At 48.1% G+C, this 25,090-nt stretch overlaps 1 protein-coding gene and 1 long non-coding RNA gene across 2 annotated transcripts; one reads left to right on the top strand and one right to left on the bottom strand.

Annotated features, from left to right (window-relative positions):
- Positions 1–23,760, top strand: Mal (mal, T-cell differentiation protein). The gene is made up of 4 exons (NM_012798.2): positions 1–170; positions 16,289–16,456; positions 17,928–18,053; positions 21,953–23,760. The coding sequence occupies exons 1-4, from the start codon at positions 78–80 to the stop codon at positions 22,025–22,027; spliced, it is 462 nt and encodes a 153-aa protein (NP_036930.1). The 5' UTR covers positions 1–77; the 3' UTR covers positions 22,028–23,760.
- Positions 18,492–21,898, bottom strand: LOC134486437 (uncharacterized). Its single transcript, XR_010065371.1, has 2 exons — positions 19,297–21,898; positions 18,492–19,069 (listed from the first exon to the last, which is right to left on the bottom strand). It is a non-coding gene; the product is annotated as an uncharacterized LOC134486437 (long non-coding RNA).
- Positions 23,761–25,090: the final 1,330 nt, after the last annotated feature.

Raw genomic sequence — 25,090 nt, 5'->3', positions numbered from 1 at the left:
ACTGGGCTCTCGAGCAAGCGAGAGGTCAGTGCGGAGCCGGAGGCGAGCTTGTCCAGTTCCAACGCCAGCTCGCAGGCATGGCCCCGGCAGCAGCTTCGGGTGGCAGCACCCTGCCCAGTGGCTTCTCCGTCTTCGTCACCTTCCCTGACTTGCTCTTCATCTTTGAGTTTGTGAGTGATAGAGCGCCCTGCTCTGGGAAAGGGATGGGGTGGGTTGAGTGGTTCCCTCTGGAGCTCTGCACCGCTGTCCCCAGTCACACCAGCAGCATGGAAGGAATCAAGTCGGGAAAGTTTCTCCATCTCTTGGTGGTCTGTTCCTTTCTAAATTAGCGGACCGATTTCCCAACCAGGTGCAGAAAAACCTCTTCCTAGTTTTGCTCCTATCTGAGCACAGCTTCCTTTCAAGGTGCCCTGCATTTCCCACTGAGAGTCCTTCTGAGTAAACAAACCCAGCTAAAGAACCCTTCCATGCTGCCGACAGAGATTTGGAGACCAAGAGAAGCCAGAGACTTCAGAGTTTCTGGAAAGGGAATGCCTCTGTGCCAAATTTGAAACGCAGCAGTGGCTGTCGTCTGCTGAGGAGCGGGAGGAGTTGGGGGAAATAGGTGAATTCTGTTGCCTGCCTTGGCTGACCTTGGGCTGACTCCGCACCTGGGCTGGGTTCTACTAGCCTTACACTCTAGAACCGACCCTCTAGCTTCGAGAAACTTTCCTATTGTGAGCTTGTAAATGTCGCAAGGCAAGGAAGGCTTCAGACTGCTAGTCCCCAGAGACCTCTAGCACTCACCCGGACAAGAGGGTTTTTGTTTATTCTGTGGGTATGGAAACAACATTTCCTGGGCTCCCACCAGAAGCCTTTGTGTGGATCGTTGGCTTAGAGAAAAAACTGTAGGTGATTTTAACAACTGTATCCCGGCTTCTAACCAGAGGGTTAGGAAGGGAGTATGTGGATGCCAAAGACAGTGGACTCCATCATCAAGGCTGTCACTGAAATTGAAATGAATGTTGAGTTGAACCCAAACATGGATGTTTCTGAAGTGATTTCACACCCAAGTATAATGAAGGCCAAGGCTATGGCAGGAACATTTATAAGAAACCCTGCACACCACCAAGCCAAGCCCTACAACTTGAAATTGGAGTACCCAGGCCCAGAGCTGGCTTGGACTTATTCAAGGTCATCCAGGTCTTTAGCAAACCTTCCAGTCTCCTGGGTTCCCTCTATGTTCAGGATCGCCAAGCAAACCCTGGAACAGTGCCAACTTAATGTATTTGACACCGGCATCAGGCCCATATGATAAAGCACCTACTGGGTGCTGGAGGGGTGTCTTGTCTTTAACATCTCTTAGCCTATGTTTGCCCATTATTGGATTTCTAAAAGTGAGTAAATGGTATCTAGGACCTGGGAATAAGTAATGGGTGAATTTTCCAAAGAGGATCTTACAGAGGCCTGATCAAAAGAGCACAATTCAGCCTGCGGTATGATGGGACAGGGAGGTTTTTAAGAAAAAAAAAATCTTTGTCTCTAGTAACTGCTGTTGGCTCTTTGAAGACCATACCAAGTTGTGAGAAAAAGTGGCAGTTGCAAAGACTTTGGTTGTAGACAGACAGACAGACAGACAGACAGACAGACACACACACACACACACACACACACACACACACACACGAGGGGACCCTCTGGTGATGGCAGGTCCACAGCCTCCAAGGGCCCTCTCCCTCTTCTACTTTTTAGTTATTATGACAGAAAGATTAGTTCTGAGGATAGGAACAGGGCCAGCCAGGCAGGACAATCAAATCTACAGAGAGGATAGGAGGACCCCACCATCTTTGTGAAGAGAGTTGCCTGGTGTGGAAAATCTCAGTACTACTTGTTTAGTGAAAATGCCTCCCACTAGTGTGCTGTCCACTCCCGTATGTGGTAGCGGGAGTCTCTAGGGTCCCCTCCTAACCAGAATCCATCCTTTCGTGTTTTAAAAAATGTGTCTCTTCTACCTCAGCCATTATGCTTATGTCTGCCCACCTCCCACATCTGTCACATTCTCCGGAGGCCTGCCATGTCTCACTTGCCATCTCTGACTCTTTCCTTCTGGGTCGATTAGGGCTGGCTTTCTGCCTGGGAGAAGAGGGAAAAGGCAAACTCAGTCCGGCAAGTGGTCCTCATAGACCGTGCATGTGAAACAATATGCACTTTGACAGAAAGCTGGAAAGTTAAAAGCCAGGAAGGGGCACTGTCTACCTCAGGGGTGTTTTCTTGGGATAGAGTATTATAACTCAACACCCACATCACAACTATACTGTGGGCAAATGGCTTGAACAGACCTTTCTTCAAGGAAGAAACACAAATGGGCGGTACATGAGATGATGCTCAGCTGAGGTAGTCATCTATGAAAGGAGATCAAAACCTCACTGAGGCGTCACCTCCCACCCATTAGATGGACTATTAGTTTTAAAACAGATCCAGAAGCAAAGGCATTAAAATAATCCCCCCCACCTCGATGGAACCTAACAGACATGCTAGAAATACAATCATCACCCCATCTACGCCTTCCCCAAGAGGTGAGCTGTCATCAAGAATGGCTAGAAGTTCATGACAAAACTTCCTGGAGAAGAGTGTGCTAGGAGCCTGGTGTGATGGTTCATACCTGTAATCTCAGTCAGGAGCCGTGAGTTTGAGGCCAGCCTGGGCTGCACAGTCATACACTGGCTTTTTAAAAAAGGGATACTAGAAACTCCCAAAGAGGCGGTTTATACACCCCTGCACACCTCAGAAGTATGGGGAAGGAGGCAGGGTCAGCCCCTGGTGACAACTGGTACCCCTTAGGTACGTATTTAGGGGTGGAGGCAGGATGAGGGGGCCATCCGGAATTGGTTTGCAGTACTGACTCCTACACTGAGCTGGACCTGTTAGTTATTAAGATGATGGCTTTTCTGAGTCTCAGAATAAAGAGGAACTTTCTATTGTCTGAAAGTGACTGGACAGGTCCTAGTTTTTCACCAGGCTGAGGACGAGCCAGCCCCACACAGACTGGGTCGTAAGACGATGGAGCAGTTTCCTGAGTGCTTCAAGCAGCCAGCCCACCAGAGCACAAGAGATACAGAATCCCAGACCCTGCACTTTCAGGTCTGGGTGGAAACTGTGAAAGAGAGGAAGCCACTTGCCTAAGTTGGGACAATTGTTTTCTTACACCAAAGGGGTTCGGGAACAGGTAATTCTACCCACTTGGGTTCTCTCACTCATCAGGGAATGTAGGGACAGCTCAGAGTCCCTCCGGAGCTGGTGGTTACAACACCACTACATAAAAATATTCTCCATGGGTACTTAGTCACTTCATTCAATAACAATAAACCCTACACTGTCCACTGACTCAGTGGGTGTGGCCATATGTAATCTGGGCCACCTCTTGAGACCTTTTTAAAGAGTGGATAGAAGAATGGATATCTGAGAGGCAGGATTGAAGTTCCCAGGTGTCCTGAGGTTCTCACAGCTCCATGGCCTGGGTGCTCTCTATTCGAGGAGAAATGTCCCTGGTGTCCCTAGGGAGTGGGGCAGAAAGATGTGCTAAGGCTCCTCTAGGCTATATGGCTATATGGCGGTGTGTGTCCTGTGTTGCTGGGTCCCCTCTGAGCTCTTCAGAGGGGAGCGCTGCCAAATTCTGCCCCAGCATTCTCTTCTCCTCAAAAGGCAGAGTTATAGAGGTCTGGGGAGAGGAGTTCTTGGCTTTCCGAAGTGACTTTTCCAGTTTTTCAAGGGTCAGTGGCCTGCTTTGATCAGGAGTTGGTAACTCGGAGCCGGGCAGGGTCACAGTGCTGCACCACATTGCTCGTGCCTAGAAGCAGAGGCGCCTTCCCTACCTGAGAGCCTCCTGCAGGTGCAGGGGAAGGGCACCCACAAAATGAAATGCTGAAAGGGGAGAGAAAGGTCAGCTCTCAGCTGGGAGTCCCTGCATGTGTGTGCAGGGCAGGTAGAGACCCTGGAGCCGCCCACCTGAGAATGACTGCACTTTGCTTTGACACCAAGACCCATCATTGAGAGAAAGGGCTGGAATGGACACTGGACCAGGAGGTACCAGTCCTGAGCTAGAGGGAGCCAGAGGTTGACTCATGATAAATTAAATACTTTCTGGTAGGAGACCTGTTAAGATCTCCCAGCACAGCCAGTCTCAGTCTCCCCCCTGAAAACTCACATTGTCTGTCCCTAGATCTGGCATGGCTTGAGACCTGCAGCCCCAGAGGAAGGTCTGCTTCCTCCAGTGGCTGTCTCTCCTGGAGTCACTGAATATGAAGCCAGTGATAAAGGCACCCTCATCCTTGAAGCAAAGCACCATGGGAGAGTGTGACTGACCCCTTCCCATTGGCTTAGATTAATCCCAAGAGTAAGGAACAGACAGCAGATCCCAATTGGTCCTGATTGGTCCCATAATGCTTGGGTCCTTCTGTATGAAGGTGGGAGGCTTAGTTTCCCGAGAGCAACTGGCTGGGCCTCAGCAGTGGCATTTCCCAGGGTTATTGATTCACTCCTGGTCTCACAGCCCCAGGCTCTGTGCGATTAATGCTTCACATGTTGGTGGTTTTCTGCTCTCTCGTCTGGGCAAAATAACCCCAGTGTGGATCACAGGAACACATCAAGGTCCCTGGGCCTGCAAAATGGCAGGAAAGCCTCGTTATAACTTGTGACAGGTTTTGATACATGGGCAAAGGACAAAACCCGTGGGACACAGTCAAGAGGAGGGCAGGAAGCAGGACGGGTCTCTCTGAAACTCTTGGCTCAACTTCCAAGGAGGCCCCTGAAGGCCAAAGGAACAGGTTTCAGAGAATGGGCACCTCAGAGAAGAGCCAAAGATGACATCCTCCAGTAGGGCGGAGCACAGAAGAGGACATGCTGCCCCTGGGTGTTGTTCCTTCCTTTGTTATTTGGGTAGTAAACACAAACTTTCTTATTCTTCTCCTGGGAGAGAACAGAGCTTATTGGCATCCACTGTCTCATGGCAGGAGGTGCAGACATGAGTTGCCTCCCAAATCTTCTCCTTTGCCATTGCCTTCCTGTCACAAGTCTACGAGGACCAAGGGACTAATCTCCTCTCCCTCGGTTCTAACAGTCCCACGGCCATGTCTAAAGCCAATCCAAGCTACAGGGTTGATTTCATGGTACACTTAGTGAGACTCCATGAGTAAATGTGACGTTCATTTCTGATGCTGTGATAAAACACCCTAATGAAAAGCCACTTAGGGAAGAAATGAGTTTACAAAATCCCAGTTTACAATCCCAGTTACATGTCATCACCGTGGGAAAGTCATAGCAGGAACTTCAAATTAGCTCGGCCCATTATATCCACAGTAAAGAGCAGAGAGAAATGGTTACACACATACTCACTTGTTTGCCTGCTTGGGCTCAGGCTTAATTCAGGACCCCCTGCCTAGGGAATTGTGCTGCTCACAGTTGGCTAGGTCTTCTCCCATCACTTAACTTAATTAAGACAACCCCCACAGACATGTCCACAGACCAATCCAATTCCCCTTGACACTTTCCTCCCAGGTGATTCTAGGTTGTGTCAAGCTGACAAAGCTAACCGTCACAGCTTCATTAGGAAATGTTAATGCAGCGTGAGGGCCACAGTGTCTATTTCACAAATGGAGATGGCTATGACATCACCAGATGGTAAAATCTTACAGAACTACTCATGTGTGTATCTGTCATTGACCACAATGCCATGACGAATTACAGAATGTATATACATAACTCTTAAAATAACATGATATAGTTACAACTCAATAGCTATTAGATACAGCTATTATTAATTAGCTAATAACTCAACCACTGCTCATGGGTCAACTGGTTATCTCGTGCCCACAGAGGATAGGCACGGAGAGGTCTAGCCAACCCACACCATTTTCTCTGTCTGTTTCAAGACCTGGCAGGGTAGGATGAATCTTGAGGACAGGTGGGCTGTGAAGGACACCTTTGTATCTCCCAGTCCGTGTGTCCTGCACAGATGCTTTCTGTGGGGCCTTCCCTGCTGTTCTTTTTTTCCCCACAGGGATTCAACAACCAAGTTAGCAACTCCCTCCAGCCAGCTTGCTGCTGTAGCTAAGGAGAAGCGGGTGGGTAGTAACCCTGTTCTGCCTTTTGTCCTGGAGGCTGGGTGCTATCATAGCTGCTCTTGGCGCCACTCAGCCAGCCTTTGCCAGGATGGGTGGAGAAAGCTTCTGTGGGGACTCTAAGCATGACACAGATTGCTGTGTCACCCTACAGGCATAGGGACTGATTGCTAGTGGGAATGGAATTGACCTCTCCCAAGTGCGTGACAGTGTCCAGAGGGTCTAGAAGGGCACAGGTACAGGGAGGAGTGCACGGAAGTGTGCTGCCATGTTCCTAATCTTCTGTCCTGTCCTGCAGAAGCATGGTAACAAGTCAGGCATACTAAGACTAGGAAGCCTGGTAGGAAACCACCCAGCTCTGGGGTTTTAGGACTTCTAAAACCAGCCACATAGCTCAGTGGGGTGGGGGGTTGGGGGTATATGAAAATGTTTCCCTTCAGCCTCTCATGTCTTGATGCACCCATAAGCTGCCCTAATAGCACCCTTTCCTGGTGCTCAACTCATGTTCTGCAGGCCTCTGTGATTTGTCTTGAGACCATGGCTGAAGACTGGGCACTCCACAAGACTTGTTGAAAGTAGGATTTGTTCTCAGCAAAGCTGATAGGAAACTCTCACCTGACTAGCATTTACAGATCACAAGAGGGCCCTGACTTTAAAGGCAGATAAAAGGAGAAAATGGCAATGGCCACCAAGTCCCAAGAATGCTCCCAGGCCCCCAGGCCCCCAGGAACAGTGCTGGGACTCAGATGGGTGTTTTTGGATACACGCTTGTTTGTGTGCTCACCGACTTACTAACCTACTTGATGATGGCTGTTATACCTTTTGTTTTCTTGTGTTGAAGCCGCTCCTTTCTGGTCTAGTGTTTCCATGGATTTTGTCTTTTACAGGTGGCTTGTCTGGTATTTTTTACAGAAACTCTGATTCTGTTTATCTTGTTGGGCACAGCCAGGGAGTGTAGGCGTGGTACAAAATTTTCCATCCAAATGAGACCATGTGTGTGGAATTCACCTACATTGGCCAGTCAGAGGGAGCCTTTAGTCATTCCGGGACTGGCAGCTTACCCCTGGCTGTGAGGAAGCTGTGACTTAAGTCAGCTGTATTTCCCTGTGTGGGTGGGATGGGACAGAGGACTTAGCTAGTCCTATAGGGAGAAGGGACTGAAGACCAGAAAATGGCTTTATCCCCTCTCCACCCATCCTGAAAATATCAACTGAGGTCCTGAATTCAGCCAAACAGAACAAAGGTTCCCTAAGCCCTGCTCTTCCCTTCAGATGAAGTAGGACTCTGTCACTCACTGTCTAACCTCCTCAGGAGGAATGGTGATGCCATGAATTCCCTTGGGGTAAAGGGCCGGGTAGTGAAGGGGTTATAAAAATAAATTAATAATAATAATAATAATAATAATAATAATAATAATAATAATAATAGTAATACTAAATAAAGAGTCACTGACATAGATGAACTAAGGCAGCCTTTCTCCTAACACACCCAGTGCTCACCCTGACAGACCCAGAAGTCAGACTCCCAATAAGCCAGGATTCCCAGACATGGAATTCTCTGATCCCCCTCTGTACCCTGCCCACAGGGGAGGGGTCAGTACTGGGCTGCAGTATAGATTACTGGCCTCTGCCTGTCCTGGATGAAGCCTTGGAAGCTTCTTTCTGATTATATCATACTTTGACTAGTTGCCTGAGTCTGTCTGTACTGGAAAACCCAGAACTGTTCTCACAGGAGACAGGACCCCAAGATGGAGGCAGAGGTGTCATGCATGAGTGAGTGAGAGAGAGAGAGAGAGAGAGAGAGAGAGAGAGAGAGATCAGTGTTAGGGATCCAGATCAGGACCTTTTTCATACTAGGCAAGCACATCTCCTGGTGTGTTTCTTTGAATAAGGCCTGGCTCCCTGGGTGTGCCTGTCACAGTATTGACATGGTCACTCTTGTGCCTGTTCAGTGCATGAGCGAGCAACTGGGAGAGTGAAAGAAGGCTGCCCTCTGACTCACTAGGAGCTGAGTTTCTCCCAACCCAGAAGATGGAACTGACATCTTGGAGAACTTCCCTGGGTTTGCTTCAACTCTGTCAGCCTCACCTCTCAGAATAAGAAAGGAGTTCTCAGGCTCCATCCAAACTTATTTTTTGAAGGCAAAGCCAAGGAACATTGGGAAAGCTGTGCTGTTTGGTGGTCAAGGATATTGCCTGCTCTCTCTCTCTCTCTGTCTCTCTGTCTCTCTCTGTCTCTGTCTCTCTCTGTCTCTCTCTCTCCCTCTCTCTCTCTCTCTCTCTCTCTCTCTCTCTATATATATATATATATATATATATATATATATATATATATCTCATCCACCCAAGGCCTGACCATCCAAGTGCCACAGTGCCATCTCCCTCCTGGGCAGTAGTTCATCTTTAATCTGTCTTCCTACATAAGAACACATGCTATGCAAGTGTGTGTCCAGGTGTGTGCACGCATGCATACATACATACAAACACACATTCACACATGCATACACACATGAAGTCATGTGGACATACATAAGGCACAGATACACTTGTATACATGCACACACACACACACACACACACACACACCCATGCACACACAGAACAAGAAGGTCCCCTGTTCTCTGGCTTACAGAATGGTTCTTTTAGCCATCCAGCCTTTTTTATAGGCACAGCTTGCTGGAACACACAGTGATTACCCAGTTCAAGTCACTACCTCAAATAAAATCCTGGTCTCTTAGGGTTGCTATTGATTTGATGAAACACCATGATCAAAAGCAACTTGTGGAAGAAAGGGTTTATTTGTCTTGTACCTCCCAAGTCACTGTTCACTGAGGGAAACCAAGGCAGGAATTCAAACAGGGCAGGAGCCTGAAGGCAGGAGCTGATGTAGAGACCATCGGGAAATACTGCTTACTGGCTTGCTCCTAATAGCTTATAGCACCCAGGACCACCAGCCCAGGAGGTGTCCCCACATACAACGGGCTGGACCTTCCCTCATTGATCAATAACGTAAAAAATACCCTACAGGCTTCCCTGTCTACAGCCAGATCTGATGGAGATATTTCCTTAATTGGGGTTTCCTCCTGTCAGATGACTCTCTAGCTTGTGTCAAGTTGACATAAAACTCACCAGTACACTCAGTGTTGACATAACTCTTGGCTACTGAAAGCTTCAGCATGCACATGGCCAACAGAGAGTTGGGATTGCCGTTCCTGGTGGCCTCGGGACAGCATTCATGGGAATGGAGCCTGGCAGCCCTCCCAGAAGCCTGGGTGTGCCAACTGGCACTTCTCAGCTGATGAGGCCATCTTCCCTATTCCTCCCAGGGGATAAAGGGAAGACTAGTGTTTGATGCACAGCCTGTGTTCTGTGACCACTTGCTTTACTTCCAAAAAGTCAATACACAAACTCCTGGTCACATCTACCTGTAAGGAAGCTGTTGGGAGCCCTGATGCCTCACTCCAAGGGTTTGCGTGTGGGTGCCATACTCTTTGGCTTCTGTCTTGGCATGTTCCCCTGGCAGACTTTCTGCTGTGGGGACTCTGACAACATATAGTTGTGCTCTCAGGAAACAGCCAGAGAATTGGAACAAATCCTTGGCATTGACCTCAGCTACCCAATCCCTGAAGCGGACGCACTGGGATGAAGCTTTCTTTCAGCTCCACAAGTAATAGAAACTCCAGATGAATCTCAAGAATGTCCTGGAGAATTCCTTTCTTCTTTTATGAGTGAGCTCATTGTAAGAAAGATGGCCCCATTATATTACATGGCCATTATATTCCCTTAGCCAGGCACATTTTATACAACTTTCAGTTTGGGGCACACCATGGTATTTTCTTTTCTGATGCTTATATAGTCACTTTTTTTTTGAGACAAGATCTGATATATCACAGACCTGCCTAAAACTGCTATGTAACTGAGGATGGCCTTGGACTCCTGAGTCCCCTGCCTCCACCCCTGAAGGTTGGGATTATAGGTGTGTACCACCATGTGTGCTCATTCATGAGGTGCTGGGGGATGGAACCCAAGGCTTCACACATGCTAGGCAAACCCTCTATAATCTACACTACATTCCCAGTTCTTGATGTGACTCCTAGCTCCAGTAATCCTAGACTATAACCCAGGCATCCAGTCTGGTCTACACGTCAAGACCCTGTCTCAAAACAAAACGAAATAACCATAGTTGCAAAATCAGTTAACTCTAGCCCCCAGCAAGTTAGCAAGTGACCAGTTATACACACCGACATCACAGGCCGTGAACTTCTATGTGGTCACAGGTGAGACTGCTTTACACACAACAGATCTCCACTGATGTCAACTCTCTTCATAGGTATCTTTGTCACCATTTCATACATAAAGGAACAACAGAAAAGCTAAGTAATTTCCCCAAGGGTACTGGGTGGCCCAGATGGTATGACAAAGCTATTTATAATTCAAACCCAGAACTCTAGCCTGAAGTCTGTACCCTTGCCCGCTCTGGTCTGCTTCCCATAGGTGACTCACAAAACTGAGCAGGAGGCCAAGGAGTTGGCCCAAAGGCTAAAGTGCTTACCATTTAAGCCTAACCACTTTAGTTCAACCTCCAGAACCCATGGTAGAAAAAGAGAACCAACTCTTGAAAGTTTCCCTCTGTTAAATGTGCACACACATATAAATAGTAATAAAGAAAATTAAAACAGTGGCAATCTTCTTGGGGCTCATATGAAAGCTCCCCCAGAAACTATCTTCTGAGGAAACTATTTTTCAAAAAGACCATTTGAGTAAATTATGGATAAGAACCTTTTAAAAAAAAGATTTATTTATTTATTTATTACATATAAGTACACTGCAGCTGTCTTCAGACACACCAGAAGAGGGCCATTACAGATGGTCGTGAGCCACCATGTGGTTGCTGGGAATTGAACTCAGGACCTCTGGAAGAGCAGTCGGTGCTCTTAACCGCTGAGCCGTCTCTCCAGCCCCCATAAGAACCATTTTTAAACCTAAACATTTTCATTGCGTTCAAAGCATCCCTACACCTCTTCCTGGCACCCAATGCCAGGCAGTGTCCAGCCCAATATTCCTGCCCCAGGTCCAGCTCTCCACCCAGTCAGTAAGGCTGTGTCCTAGCACTTAGAGGATAACCAGCAACAAGCTGGTCTCATGTACAAAGCAAGACAGGGAGGGAAGCTTGAAGACAGAAAAACAAAGTTCCCTGTGATGGTTTTGCATCACAAGGCCAGACAGGACCAACAGTGGAGTTCCCTTTGGCTCTGCTGGAAACCAGGATTGGAGATGGTGACTGCTGTCCTTTTATTTTGTCAGGAACATGCAGAATGTCGCCAGAAGCCCCGTGTTATGAAAACATGCTCCAGCCTTTGGCAAGGGGCCTGCTCCTCTGTTTCTTGTCCCACAGGTCTGCCTCTTTCCAGTTTATTCTGACTCCAGGCCTGGGCCTGAATGCTGCTGTTTGGTTTTTAAAGGTGGCCTAGATAATTTGATACCTAGTCAGGGATTAGGACCCTAGAGCATCAATCCAGGTTCTACTCCCACTTTCCAGCTTGGAGCACCGGGGCCCAGTCAGTCAATCCGTGTAGCTCCCAGAATAGCAGCTTAGAGAGCTTCATTTGAGGTGATTGTTTGCAGTTACCCTGCTGTCTCTGGTATGATGGAATAGAAGTGGGGGTGGGGGAACCAGGCTTTTTCATGAACAGACCCCAGAGTCCTACCCCCACCTGGTCATATGATGTTTGCTTTTAAACAATTGCATCTGGGGGTTTGGAGCCTGTGAGCTGAAAGACACCTAGAGTTTTCATTACAGAAGGAAATGGTTTTGAACCCTCACCTATCCCCGTGCACTTGACAAATATTTGGCCAGTGGGGTCCTGAAGCGAGGCCCAAGAGGACTGCTCACTGCCCAGGAATACCTTATCTCCCGGGCGTGGGTGCCTTGCTTGCTCTCTCTGTTTGCCCTCTGGACAACCTGAAGGTGGAGTGGGGTGCAAACAGGCTTGGGCCCCCATGATTCATGGTAAATACCAGCTCTCCATGGCTCACTCTTCCTCCAGCCCAGCTTCTGCTACCTACTGCTCTCCCATCACCCTCTCACGTCACCCTCTGGAGCCCTGAGACCTGCTCCAACATCCTCTTCTGTGGTATAGTCTCTGCCCTCCTAGTGGAGAAGCATACCCTGGGCCCATGTCCACCTTAACCAGCTAAATCTGGCACTAAGGCACCACGAAAGCCATTCTCCAGGCCACCTCACCTGCCCAGGGCCAGCTACTCAACTTCACTTAGGCCGGAGGGAAAATAGTCTAAACTATGTCCAGTTCAGATGCAGCTTTTTCCCCTAAATATTTCATTGTAAATTTGGCCACAGGGTCTCCTAGTCGGTAGTTCAGATTGGCCTCTAATTCATAAGTGTTCCTCAGCTTCCTGGAGTTTCAGGTACCCACCACCATGCCTGGGTTTTCCAAACACTTTTAAAATCTGCATTTGGTTAAATCCACGGATGTGGAAACCTTCATGCCCCGCGGCTGCTGCAGCTGTCAACAGGAAGCTTCCGTACTGGAACTGACAGTAGCAGAGGGCGGCTCTCCAAATGAGAAGTGAAGCCACGTTTTCTAAACGCTGTCTGGGAATGCACTCTCTCCTCAGCTCTGCTCCCCTCATCCTCTTGCCTTCTCAGTGGGGCTGTGAGCCTTCTTAGCCCCCTGCCCCATATTCCCTCCGATGCTACCTAGACACCTTCGCAGACTCTTCCCCACTCCCACCCCTGCTGCTCCATCCCGAGTTCCCTATTAAGCCACCCACCTATTAAGCCAGGCAGTAGCGGGCATAGGAAAGACCCATACAGGAGGGCCAAAGCCAGGGCTGGCAATGATGTCTTCAGAGTTACATGCCCCAACTCTGAGGTGTAGCACAAACAGGAAACTGATGGAAGAATGTCCCTAAGTGTTCAGTAAATCTGGATGTGTTTGGTAAGTTCCCAGATGCACGCCATCATCACGGCCAGCTCATCCTAGGAGCCAGTGGCTCTGCGGCTTTCTGACACCTCACAAGGGACTGGTGGGAATTGGGATAATAGAGTTGCTTTCCAGGGATTCCCTCTTGAAGAGAAGTATTCACCTTGGAGTCATTATGCTCAATATTTGATAAAAAGGCTACTGATGGTAGAGTTTTGAGTTTATGAAAGTTATCTAAAGTTGCCATGGTGATGGTTAGTTTCTATGTATGAATCTATTAAACGCCATTGAAGTGTAGATCTTCTGTGCGTGAATTGTACCATGCGTGCATTGCATCTCGTTAACAATGTTATAAAGAGAGCTGGACGTGATGGCTCAGGGCTGTAATCCCACCTCCCAGGGGTGGAGACAGGATGATTGACATGAGCTAGGGACCAACTGAAGTTATATGGTTCCAGGCTAGCCTGGGCTCTAGTGAAAGAACTATCTCAAAAACTGAATGGAGAGAAAGGAAGAAGGCAGACAGAGAGAACTTTCTCCCAGTACCTCACTGTGAAACCTACTGCTGTTTATACTGTTCAAAAGGTAGAGGGATACCTAACTTTCAAAAGTGCCACTTTGCCAGGTGGCATGCTCAGAGGCAGGTCCTGAGGACTGTCAGGGGCTGGAGGCTGGACTTATGTACAAGATGGGTTTTGTTCTCTGGAAAGTGTGGACAACAAGGGTTCAGAATGAACTCCAAGATTCAGTCTCTCCCTCTCCCTCTCCCTCTCCCTCTCCCTCTCCCTCTCCCTCTCCCTCTCCCTCTCCCTCTCCCTCTCTCTGTCTCTCTGTCTCTCTGTCTGTCTGTCTCTCTGTCTGTCTGTCTCTCTGTCTGTCTGTCTCTCCATATGTACATATGTATGTATGTATGTATATGTCTGTCTCTCGTCTGTCTGTCTTTCTGTGTGTATGTGTGTTCATTCGCATGAGAGAAAGAGGGAGAGGCAGAGGGAGGGAAACCAGAGCACAGTCTCTAGCAGAGTTAAGAAAGCCCTGACTCAAGCACCCAGTCAGGTATCGGCCAGAAACTTAGAACCAGCTCAGTGCTGGCATCTAGGAAGACTTTGGCAAATCCTGTGTCATTTCACTCTGGCTTGATTGCTGCCCCGCCTTGAACTTCCACTCTCAATTCCTCTGTGTGTTCCCATAGTGAAGAACAGAGTTGAAAGGGGTGATATAAGGGACATAAAATACTAGTCATACTTCTGCCGACCGGGAGCTCAAAGCCATTTCCAAGTCTGACATTTTCAGGTGCCCATGCGCACTGACTTAACTTTTGCATTTTATAGTTTGTCCCAAAAGCAGTGATACAGGCACAGTAAACAAGACATAGTCACCTCCTAGTCCACCTTCTCTGGCTGTGCTCTGAGGGAGTTCTGCGTGTCTCGATCCACTCAGCCCTTTGGCAAGAGTTGGGGGAGTGGATTGAACTGAAAGAGACTTCTTTTCTTCTGTGGCACTCAGTGTCCTTCAAGGTCAAACCTATGACCACCCATAAGCACTTCTGGCCCACAGGATCCCACACGGATTCTATATAGTAATGCTCCTATACACACGGGCACCCTGAGCCGCTCCTGTGATGGTCTTGTTCATGAGTCACTCTAGTTTAGTCTAGCCATTTAACAAGCATGGTTGGGAGGATGGTTATATGGAAGATGGTTGGCTGGGAGATGGGGTGGGTGGGTTCTCCTGCCCCACCCCAAAGAACCAGCTTCTGTGATCAAGGCAGACTTCACTCCCAAAACTACCTGATCAGACAAAGCCCCTTTGCCCTCCTGCCAGATACAGGATTCCCTTGAAGCATGCAGAGAAGTAGCTTGACTTAGATTGGCCCTGGATAGTGGCCAGACCAAGGGCACATAGGAGAGAAATATCCCACACTAAAGGACTGGATGGACAGACCCGACTGACCATTGCTTTTCTCCATACTGTACTCTAATGCCTCGTAAAAGCAGGAGCCCTTCTACCTGCAGCACAAGGCTGGGAATGCTGCCTGCCCTCAGCCCAGATGCTGAGAAGGAAGTGCCCTGCTCTACCACAGTGCTCTCCAGACTTTTTACTGAAGAGCGATCTCCACGGGATCCTGCCCAGTCCTCATCTACATGGGACAGAGAGATGAGGCTTGGGCTGAAGAGGGTCAGAGAGAGGTGGGGACAATCCCAGGGAAGCTCATGTGGCTGAGCCACAGTGCTGGCTTCTGGAAGCTCTTTTGCTCCCCTCTGAGAATGGGAACTCTCCAGCCCTGGGGACATCAATGGTGATATCTTTTGGCTATCCCCTGAGGTGTGCTCCTCTCAAACACAAGGCCAACCTGTGAGCTCTCCACATCAATTTCAATACTAACAGTCAGAGAACTTCCTACATTTGAGCTTCTAAGACTCTGAGTCTGAGGAAAAAATGCCAGTAGTGTAGTATAACTAATAAGTTCATCCATTAATAACCTAAAGAAATGTCTCTTAATTGCTACAATTTTTTCTGTTGCTGGGGACTGAACCCGGAGTCTTGGCAGTGGCTAGACAAGTGACTTCTATCATCAGCTACATGTCCAGCCTTTGATATTTTGATAGAGGGGCTCACTATGTAGCTTAGGCTGGCCTAGAACTCATTGTTTAGCCTAGGCTGGCCCTGAACTTGCCTCTACCTCTCTAGCACTGGCATTGGAGACCTGCACTGTTACCCCCAGTTGGCTGCTCACTGTTTTATAATATAAGGAACAAGGCAGCTGAGAAGAGCAGACACTCGGAAGGCAGGGTAGGCATTCATGCTGATACCAAATACTGTAAGTTCTGGCAATGCTTTCCCATTCCTCCCTTATACCATTTGACAAATGTGTCCATTCCCCGCCCACTGTTCCTCGCCCATCACACTGTTGCTAGAGTTACCCCAGTTAATGTTTAATGGGGCTTTTAATACAATGCCCAGTGTGATACAGTGTTTATTAAATACAATAAATGAAAATCCTACTTAAGAAATGAAACAAAGTAGCCAGCAGGCAATGGCAAAGGGCAAGAGTGGAGTTCTAGCCTCTGGCATTGGGGGATAAAAGAGACGTTTCTGCTGAGCTGAGGCTCATGCCCACCTTCTTTGTATGCTTTCTGTGGATCTGCAACCCCAGAGTCCATGAACTCCTGCTGTGGCTGGGAGTTATGGTTTGAGCCCCTGTGCTTTGCCCTGTTCCAATACTCTCTCTCTCTATCTCCTTCCTGCAGATCTTTGGAGGCCTGGTGTGGATCCTGATCGCCTCCTCCCTGGTACCCATGCCCCTGGTCCAGGGCTGGGTGATGTTTGTGTCTGTGTTCTGCTTCCTGGCCACCACTTCCCTGATGGTCATGTACATAATTGGTACTCATGGTGGGGAGACTTCCTGGATCACACTGGTGAGTACTGCCCAGGGAACTTGTGTCTGGGGAGGGGGGTGGTGCTGGAACCGCATCACAGCATCATCACCGGAAGACGACTTTTCCAACCCTGAATTGAGGCTTCCCTGGGAACATTTCCAGCACAATCCAAAGCTGAGGTGGCCTGGCCTTGGTTCAGATTCTCCATAGCAGTAAGGGCTCCCCGCATTGAGGAGGTCAGAGTAGAGAGACAGGAGCTGTATACTTGCTGCCGAATCTCATGGGGGCTCTGCTTCCTTGGCTACTCTGGCCTTTCCAAGCAGGGTTAGCACCCCAACCCACATGCACCTGACAGCTCTCAGGTACTCACACCATCCAGGAGGGCTGTTGTCCTGGGGAACAGAGTCCTGAAGGCTGGGCCTAAGTTGATGGCTTCCTAGTGGCCAGACCATGCCTTCTGCCTGGCTTGGTGGCATCTAACGTCTAAGCACGCTTTCCAGAAGACTTGGGCGCCAAAATGGCCTGTGTTCTTTCCTTTGTAGTAAGTTCTGCTTTGAGGTCCTGGAGACAGGCCTCAAATAAATACAAGGGGATTTGCTTATTATTAACCAAGGAGGGTCAGGCCACTTGACTGATACCTCTCCCTGGCTTTTCTACTTGAACTTTTGAAATCACTTCCAAATTACAGCCACACAGAACATTGTCGTAGTTCCTTTTTGCTTTGAAATATACCAGGAGCCAAAAGAAATAAATAAGACCAACACAACAAAATGAAAGCAGTGGAAATGGCCCAGACTTCTCTCCCTGGACAAAGAGCCTGCATCCAAGCCAGGACTGTAGCATGGGCAGTTGTCTTGGGGTCCAGAACCAGTTTTTATTTCTACCTGTAATCCTGTATTTGTTCTGTTTCTTGTTGCTATGGAAAAATACCTGATAAAAAATAGTTTACAGAAGGGTTTGTGTGGCTCATGGTTTATGGGTATAGTCCAACATGGTGGGCAAGGGTTAGCTGCAGGAAAGGTGAGGTGCTAATCTCATCTGCCAGCAATCAGAAAGCAGAAGGATGAATGTTTGTGTTCAGCTAGCTTTCTCTTCCTTGTTCAGTCTGGGACCCCAACCCATGGGATGGTGCCATTCATATTCAGGGTGAGTCATCCGTCCTCAGTTAAGCCTCTGTGGAAACACCCTCAAAGACACACCCAGAGGTGTCTCTCAGAGAAGTTTCTAACCTTTCAAGTTAATAATGAAGAGCAATCAGCACACACTATAAACTCTCCCTCTGTAATAACCTCAGAGAAAACAGCATCCTCTTCCACTAAAGGGCTCCCTGTGTGATCTACCCAGGGAAAGGAAACTCAGCAAACAGCCCCCAAACCTCGATTAAGCTGGTAGACTTAAGGGGTATGGGTATGATTCAAAGGCAGTGGTCAGAAACAAAGATGGGAGCAGGTAATTCGAGGTTGGGGTGTTTCTTCCTTCTCATCTCTGACACAACCCTTTTCCTCCACAGGATGCAGCCTACCACTGTGTGGCTGCCCTGTTTTACCTCAGTGCCTCAGTCCTGGAAGCCCTGGCCACCATCACAATGTTCGATGGCTTTACCTACAGGCATTACCATGAGAACATCGCTGCAGTGGTAAGTTCACTGCGGCCTGCCCTGCAGCACACGGAGCAAGCGGCTCTCACAGCCTGCTGTAGAGAGGAGACATAAAGTCCCTTGGTTGTCTTCTCAGGGATGCATGGTCCAAGGTTCAGTAGACACAGGAGCTCATGGCAGACTGGCTGTGCATGGGTGGACATCTGAGGGGTGACTACCACTAAGTACCCAACAAGTGTTCTTATCTGACCCTCACTAGCAATCCTGTGAGATATTGTCACACCCACATCACAGATGGACGGGCAGCCTGAATTTGTTTCCACAATAGGCAAGGGTCAAAGCCAAGGTCTTGACCACCTACCCAGGCTTTTAGTATCAGTTTCGAGCAGTGAGTTTGGCCACTTGGATCTCATACCTTCCTTGAGCATTTCCACAGAGACATTCAGTCAAGACAAGGAACACTGAGGAAAGGATGGGTTTTCTTTTCTTTCTTTTTTTTTTTAATGGGTTTTCTTTCTAATGGGCTAGATCCAAATGACAAGGAGCAAGAGGCTGTGTTATTTCAGAAAGATGTTTTTCTGAGTGGTAGGTACCCTTGGAGCAATACATTGATGCACTTAACTCAGAATCATGAATATAAAACTTATTTCTAACTATGGGTGACATATGAAAAATGAGGATCAAAAGTTAGAAACGGTGCTTCTCCAGCTTCTAGAAATTGAGCTGTGCATCAGGCCAATCCCAAAGACGCCTGCACCCGTGTCATTTGCTCAAAGTGTGGAACAGAGGTTGGGTGCAGTCCACAGGGATGGGTGTTGGGTGGTGTGCTTATTCCTGGATCTAGAGGGAAAGTCTGGGCAGAAAGTTCCTCAAAGCATCATCCTTATGGGACACTGTGCAACCCTAAAGAAGCTGCATGTCCCCTTAAGCAACTTACATGAACCTGGCCACCTTGAGGATCTTGTTCCTGTCCTCTTCAGTTGTCCTACGCCACGGAACACTGCCCAACATGGAGTTTCCAGAAAACAGCATAGATCCATCCTCTCTGCTGCCATCTATAGAGACAGTTTCATCTGCCATCGGACAAGCACCTTAGACCTCCCCCTCCCTAACTCAGAAGACTTCTGAGTTCACAGAAATCCAAGCATTTGACAACAATTCCCCTAAACGTCTTCAGGACAACAGTGTGCTGTAGATTAGACGTGGTTTGAGTCAGTACATGATGGAAACATGTAGGAAGATGGGGTTAAAATCCCTTCCCACTGAACAGATTGAACGCTACCTGGCTCTCTTACAGCCCAACTTTCCTCTCTGACTTTTTATCAAAAAGCACCCTTCACCCAGACAAGTGCACAGGTTCAAGCAGATGTACTGATGAATTTTCAGAAGATGAATGCTCCTATAATTAAGAAATAAGACACTTGGGGCTGGAGAGATGGCTCGGCAGTTGAGAAAGAATACTGCTCTCTCAGAGTTCCATTCCCAGCATGACATCCAGTGGGTCACAACTGCCTATAACCCCAGGTCCAGAGGACCCAGCATCCTCTTTGGGTTTCCATGGGCGCTGCACTCACATGCACATACCCTCCCTCAGAAACACAGATATTTTTACTTTCAACAATTTGTTTTTTAAAGAACTAGGACATAGGCCTTGAGGTATATGTCAGTGTAGAGCATTTGTCTGGAATGTTCAAGCCCTTGGATTCAATCCCCAGAATTACTACTACTACTACTACAACTATGAATACTACTACTCACACACACACACGCAGAGAGAGAGAGAGAGAGAGAGAGAGAGAGAGAGAGAGAGAGAGAGAGAGAGAGAGCCAATTCAGTTTTGCCCATCTCTTGAGGTGGAATTATGCAAGGCTCATTCTTTTATGCTTAGCCTCTCTCTGTCTCTGTTTCTCTCTGTGTGTCTGTCTGTCTATCTGTCTGTCTTTCAACCTTATGCTTGTGAGAGTCATCAGTGTGGTTGGATGGAGATGGAGATTGCATTTTATGGTGCTGTATAGTACTCCATTGTAGACCTTTCACATTATTTACTTATCCACTCCAGAGCTGATTCTATCCCCACATCTTCTTTTGGGGCTTGGATAGACATGCGCATGCCCAGCCAGTCAGGTGTGCTAGAATCAAAAACCAGAGGTTCTCATTTGTTAGGGGCACTGGGCTGGAACCAATAAAGTGGCACTTGGACCAGATTCAAAGTAGAGCTACCTCAATTCACAGTCTTCTCCGGATTGATCCATGGGAAATTGACACCTGATCTTGGAGCCTCCTGTACATCAGCCGGCCTGCCTCATGCTCCCCTCTCTGGTCCTAATTGGGATCTGTTTCTGAAGCTCAGATTTTTTCACCCTGACCTTTGGTGGCAGTGAGTGGAGCTCCTTTGCCAGAAAACCCTCTGGAGTTGATGGAAGTTGACAAAGGAGGTTTCTCACCGTGGTGGGCAATTATGGCAGAAGATCACAGGAAAGGGCTTCTGAAAGTCAAAATGCCTCAGAGCATCCTGGACTGTGAATATCCCTGGTGTGCTGGGGGATATCTGAATCTCATTTGCAAACTAAATCTTTATTTGCTGTCCCTTCTGGAACTCTTGGGGCGCTTCTGCCAAGGGTTCTCCTTGGGCCTGGAAGTTCCACCTGAGGGAGAGAGGTGACTTGGTTAGTTAGGAGTTCCTCAGTTCTCAGAAACTGGTCACTAGCTGACTCAGGCTGCACATCGCCTCTGGCAGTGGAGGTGGAGCATTCACCCATGCTTGTGCACTGTGGGTGCTGTTTGCGAGCATTTCCAAGATTCACAGAAGCGTGGCCACCCTAAATGTGCCTGAGCTGGAAACTCTTGACCCCTTGCCCAAGGAAGGTCACAAAAACAGTGCAAATATTGGATTTGGGAGTAGTCAAGCCTTCAGGGAGTTCAGCCACCCAGAGCAGGGTGACGGAGATACACAGAGCCCAGGTGAACCCAGCAAGTGACAGGTGAAGGACTGAGCTGTCTCTATAGCATCTCTGTGCACCACTTCCTATTGATAGAAGCTAGGTGTCCCCCTGCTTCTCTCTGCTTCCCACCAAGCCTGGTTACCTCACTTGTGCTTGGGAAATGGAGAAGCTGAGATAAGAGGAAGGGTTTGAGAGATGGAAAGATGTCTCAGTGGTTAAGAGAGCTCGTTGTATAAGCCTAAGGATCGGAGTTCCCGTAACAAGCCGAACATCCTTCAAATGCTGTAAAACCCTAGCAGTCAGTGGGCAGAGACAGGGGGACCACTAGCACTCAGTGGCTCTCAGTGGGCTGTGAACTGTAAGCTCCAGGTTCACAGATAGACCCTGCCTCAAAGGTTCTCCTTATAGAGGAGAACATCTGATGCCCTCCTCCAGCCTGCACATGCAACACACGCACGCACACTCATACATGCACACTCGTGCACACACGTACACTCACACTCATACATGCACACTCGTGCACACACGTACACTCACAATGCGCATGCACACACTCACACATGCACACATGCACACACACACACACACACACACACACTAGTGCAAATCATGTACAAACAGCACAGGGAACTTTACCAGAAGCAGTAAACCCAGCCATGCACATCATAGCCTAGCTTCTAGGACCATAGCTGGGAAATACTGGTGTTGGTCTTACTGGTGTGCGAAGGAAAGTTTTCTGGAGTCACTGACACCCAATTTTGATGCTTCTATTGGAGGGGACTTTGATGTCCCTAGTCAGGTCAGATGACCCTAGTGTGACACGAAAGGTAGTTTGCAAACCAGAACTGGGAATCTGGGTGGTCCACACACCCTGAATCTGTCCTCTAGGGGCATGTGACAGTGATAGACAGGCCTCATAGCCCCATGTACACACACACACACACACACACACACACACACACACACACACACTAATGACTTTCTCTCTGGTTCCAGGTGTTCGCCTATGTGGCTACTCTGCTCTACGTGATCCATGCTGTGTTTTCCTTAATCAGGTGGAAGTCTTCATAGGACAGCAGATTGGGAGCTGAAACCCAGATGCAATTAACTGGTCAGCCTGTCTTCCCCATTAACTTCCTGGAACAGACTGAATGGTGGAGAAAAGAAAACAAGCCAAAAGAAAACAAAACAGACACAAAAACAAAAGGAAACCATGTTCGAGTCTCTTGGGTGTTACGTTTACCTTCTGTTAGGGTTTAGGGCTTGCTGAATTTAACTTCCAGCCAAAGGAGGAAAGAGTTGTCTTGGCGGGGGCCCTTTCTGCCCTTGACCAGGACAGTGGGTGGGAGCTTGGAACCTTGATCTGAAGAAATGACAATTTCCCCTTGACCCTTGGAGCAGGTCCTAACAATTGCCTTTCGGAATTTTCCACAAGCTCTTTGCACCACTCATCCCCTGGCATATCTTAGATTTTGTGGATAGTCTAGGTGTCACAGGCACTGAAATTCACCCAACAGAGGTCTCTAGATAGATGTTCATGGTGGAAGATGAACCCCTTTGAAATACTTCATTAAATACCTTTATGTCTCATGCTTCGGGTGGGGAACTGGGATGTTTTTCATTCTCAGGAATCAGGGACTGACACCTTTCTACTCAACTTTCTTCCTGCCAGAGTCCTTTGATGTAACCTGAACCTCAAGGGACAATTCAGATGTGTGTGCTGGGCCAGTCTTTCCCACAATGACTCACTGAGGATGCCACCCTCACAACAGTGTCCACCAGGACAGTGTCTCCCTTGTAGGTGCATCCCAGGGAGCTCAAGGAACAACAGTTTGCTAAATTAGAATCTTTTCAAGCTCAGAAAACTAGGTGTGGGCATTCCTTCTCTTCTTAGGGCTGATCTAAAATGCTCTAGTCTGTGTTTGGGCATGTTCTCAGATCATTTCTTTCGGGGAGAAGAGGGACCTGACTCCAGAGCAAAGGGAGAGACAATGGCTATTTCTGGCTGCCACATTCCAGGTGAGGGACATCTGACCTGAAAGAAGAAAGTATAATTAGGAAGGACATGGAGAGCCTGCAAAGTCAGACATCTGCTAGGAGATCTCACCTGGACCCCACAGTTTAAAGGATTGACAAACTAGAGTTGGAACCCCAGATGCAGGGACGTCCTGCCAGCCACCAGGACTGCCAGGATTCTAGCCTCGGTCAGCTTCCACTAGCTGATGTTTTATTCTCCAACAAAGTGGGAGATTGAGACCTACAACCAAATTAGATTTGGGGAGTTTTCTACCTTGGTTCTGAGGATGGAACCCAGGGGGTACACATGCTGGGTAAGCACTCTTCTCCTGGATCCCATCTTCAGCCCCAAATTGAGTCCCAGTGGCACATCCAGGAGGCCTTTGGTTATCCCAGCCATACTGGTACCCAAATCTGCCATTTGCCCCACTTAACACAGTCAAAATTTCATACTAAAACGCAAGCAAAAGATTAGGGGGATTTATTTTTAAAAATTAAAATATAAACTAAGAGATTATATGAAGTTCATTATAATGGTTAACAAAGTCTGTAACTGAACGCTGACTGGGGTCGTCTTATATTTTCAACAAAACTGAACCATAACATTACACTAACCAGCAGCTCAACATGAGCGAGGGTTGGTTTTTTTGTTTTTGTTTTTTTTTTTTGATAAGAAGAAAAGAGAGATGAAGGAAGGAAGAAAGGAACAAAGGAAGGGTGACTAAGATGAATTTTCCAAGGGTTTCTCAATGTTTCAGATTTTTAATCATTAAAAGAAACTTTCATACAATCTTTGTCTCCCTCTGTTGTTGTTACTGCAAATTCTTGTCACTAAAAACCCCAGATTAAAGACCCTGAGGATGGTCCTGACAACTCTCATCCACTCTGCCCTGGGTCTGTTAAACTTTGTGGTTTCTTTCTTTTCTTTTTTTAACCTTTTATTTGTTCCACGGCACTCCCATACACCTAAACACTGTATCTTGATCCTACCCATCCCCCACCCCCTCCTTCCTACTCCCAGCACATCCCCTGCCCCCCTTCATGGCCCTGCCCCCTTCATGGCCCTGCCCACCTTCATGGCCCTGCCCCCTTTGAACACATCCAGTCCAATTGGTGCTGCCTGAAGGAATGTTGACAGATCTTATTGGCTGGCTCCTGTGTCCGTCAACCATAGCTGCAGTAGTAAGTCCATGAGAACAAAGGCCATGCCACATTCAGAAGATGGCCATCACAGTGCTCCTCCCAGTCCTCTGCCTCTTACAGCTTTTCCACCTTCTCTTCCGTTTCCCCAGCCATGGGGTGGCAGGGAGAGGTGAGGTGGGGTGTTGACGTGGATGTCCTATTTAGGGCTAAGCAGTCACCAGTCACTTATTCTCAGCCTTGACCAGTTAAGAGTTCCTGTGTGCACATGCTACCTACTTAGGAAGTTTACCATTTCGATTCCCATTTGAATCAGAATGCCTCGTTGGAACTCTAAAGGGGTGAGCATGTTTTTACCTCCCCCAGACCCAGCCCACCACCTGCCCTCCGCCCATTCTTCACTCCTCCCAGGGTCCAAGGTTTGCAGCTACAAGGGACTGCTGATAGTAGCCATACCTACTGGGGTCTACCCTGCTGGGCAACCACCATACCTAAGAGGAACAGCATGGAGAAACTACTGGGAAGGGACAAACAGAAGTTAGCTGCGCAGAACAGGCAGCCACCAAGCACCAGTGTGTGCCTCCATTCCCTCCTCAGTGAAGGAGGATAGGTAGCTTCTTGATTACATGACACACCACATTTATCCTGGGGTCTTGGCTAAGACAAAGTCAATTCTGGAAAATATGTTGGTGTTTTCATAACCAAAAAGCAAGGGCAAGAAAATGCTCTTGGTTGGCCTTAGGCCAAGTACTACTCACATTCCAATTCCCACCTGTATAACTATCTCGTTGGCCATCTTTGGAGCTCTTGCCTGGGGCCAGGCAACCTCAAAATTATCTTTCAAAGTAAATATAGTCTCCTGACACCCTCCTGGTAGCCACAAGTGACTGATAGCCTCTATATTATTCTACAAGTGATGACCCCAAGACTCACACTATGGTGGCACAGGGATCTGGACCAGCCCTATAGGTCCTGGGC

This window comes from Rattus norvegicus, chromosome 3, assembly GCF_036323735.1.
Source record: "Rattus norvegicus strain BN/NHsdMcwi chromosome 3, GRCr8, whole genome shotgun sequence".
Classification (NCBI taxonomy): domain Eukaryota; kingdom Metazoa; phylum Chordata; class Mammalia; order Rodentia; family Muridae; genus Rattus; species Rattus norvegicus.
The sequence above is the reverse complement of the archived record's forward strand: the minus strand, read 5'-3'. Positions and strand labels throughout refer to the sequence as shown.